This window comes from Polyodon spathula, chromosome 16, assembly GCF_017654505.1.
Source record: "Polyodon spathula isolate WHYD16114869_AA chromosome 16, ASM1765450v1, whole genome shotgun sequence".
Classification (NCBI taxonomy): domain Eukaryota; kingdom Metazoa; phylum Chordata; class Actinopteri; order Acipenseriformes; family Polyodontidae; genus Polyodon; species Polyodon spathula.
Window position 1 is genome coordinate 22,576,469 of NC_054549.1, and position 1,329 is coordinate 22,577,797.

The 1,329-nt window shown below is 38.4% G+C and overlaps 1 protein-coding gene across 1 annotated transcript in view; it reads right to left on the bottom strand.

The window, feature by feature from the left end:
- Positions 1–35, bottom strand: part of LOC121328985 (filamin-A-like) — a 7,372-nt gene extending 7,337 nt beyond the window's left edge. The window contains exon 1 of the mRNA XM_041274145.1: positions 3–35. Coding sequence (XP_041130079.1) covers positions 3–35 — 33 coding nt within the window. The remainder of the gene's footprint in view (positions 1–2) is intronic.
- Between the last annotated feature and the right edge of the window lie 1,294 nt (positions 36–1,329).

Below are 1,329 nucleotides of genomic sequence, written 5' to 3' on the forward strand. Positions count from 1 at the left end.
ACCTTGAATAATGATGAATCTGGTGGCGAAACCATGGTGCTTTATTTGGGAAGAAAACAAAACAGGAAAACTGAAAATGTGCAAATCATCAATATACAGCTACAATATGCAAACACATGAACTTCTGCTACATACAAAGGTTTAGGCTGTGCTCTGATGGTCCACCCACAGATGTGGTTTTATATAAACATTGTGTTGTACACGTGTTATACAAGGAGAGGTGGTTCTGAAAAGCAGACCAAACCGATAAAGCACTGGGTCTGTGGAAAAGAGCACGCAATGGCATTCTTTAAAAAATTAGTGTTTGAATTCAATTTTGCACAGAACAGAACGAAGTCAGGCCACCCTCTATATTACCACTTTTCCAAATATGATTTTATCTAATTTGACAACACAGAACACATTAAGATGGGACTTCTAAGCAGAACTAAATAGGTAAGCTTTAAGAGACTACCATTTGCGTATTCACACCCTAAATACAGGCCTCAATTACAGCAAACTAGATCAGCTGCTGGCATTCCTCCATATCCAGCTAGCCTATTGGGAGGAACAGTGTGGCCAGAGGAAGTTAAACCCAGACAGCTTCCCTTAATTGCGTGGCGTGTCATTTCCGCAATGCAGTTTGTTTGCCAAATGCTCTCTTAAGATTTATTTATGGTAAATTTATTTTTGGTTGTACATCTCTTAAGCACACAGGGATTGGCCTGCTGATTGCTGAACATGATACTCGCATTTACTGGGGTTTTGAACTGAAGCTGGTTTAGGAAAAAAAACAAGAGACCCATCAGGTGACAAGAATTCCCTGGACTCTGACACCTAGAAAACATCATTCCTGTTAGGAGAGGGACAGCTGAACTAGCTGCCTGCCAGAGCCTAAGTGACAATACATAGACACTTTGCACTGGGTTTAGTCGCAATTCTTGTTCTTGTGTTACTGTAAATATGAGGCGGAACGGAGTAAGAGGTTATTTGTTTACTGATGAGTTGTGTTGATATTTGTCGTTTAATGCTTTGGAAACAATTCACTTTGACTAGCCTCTTCTGAATTGAGAGAGAGAGAGAGAGGAACAGTAAGAAATGTAAATGGATAGAACCAACCCCAGTTACATTAACAAAAACACTTCAAACAATCAAGTTTAAACACATAAGTACGCTGTTAGACAGGGATTGATTAACGGAACTCAAAACAATACATTTAACTAAACCTGTTTTAAGCTATGCCTTACTAGCTTTATATTATTCCTTTACTCTTTCAGAAAAAAAAAAAAAACATTCAAAAAGATTCTTTAAAACCAAATCAATGGGAAAACTGTTCATCCCTTCACTCTC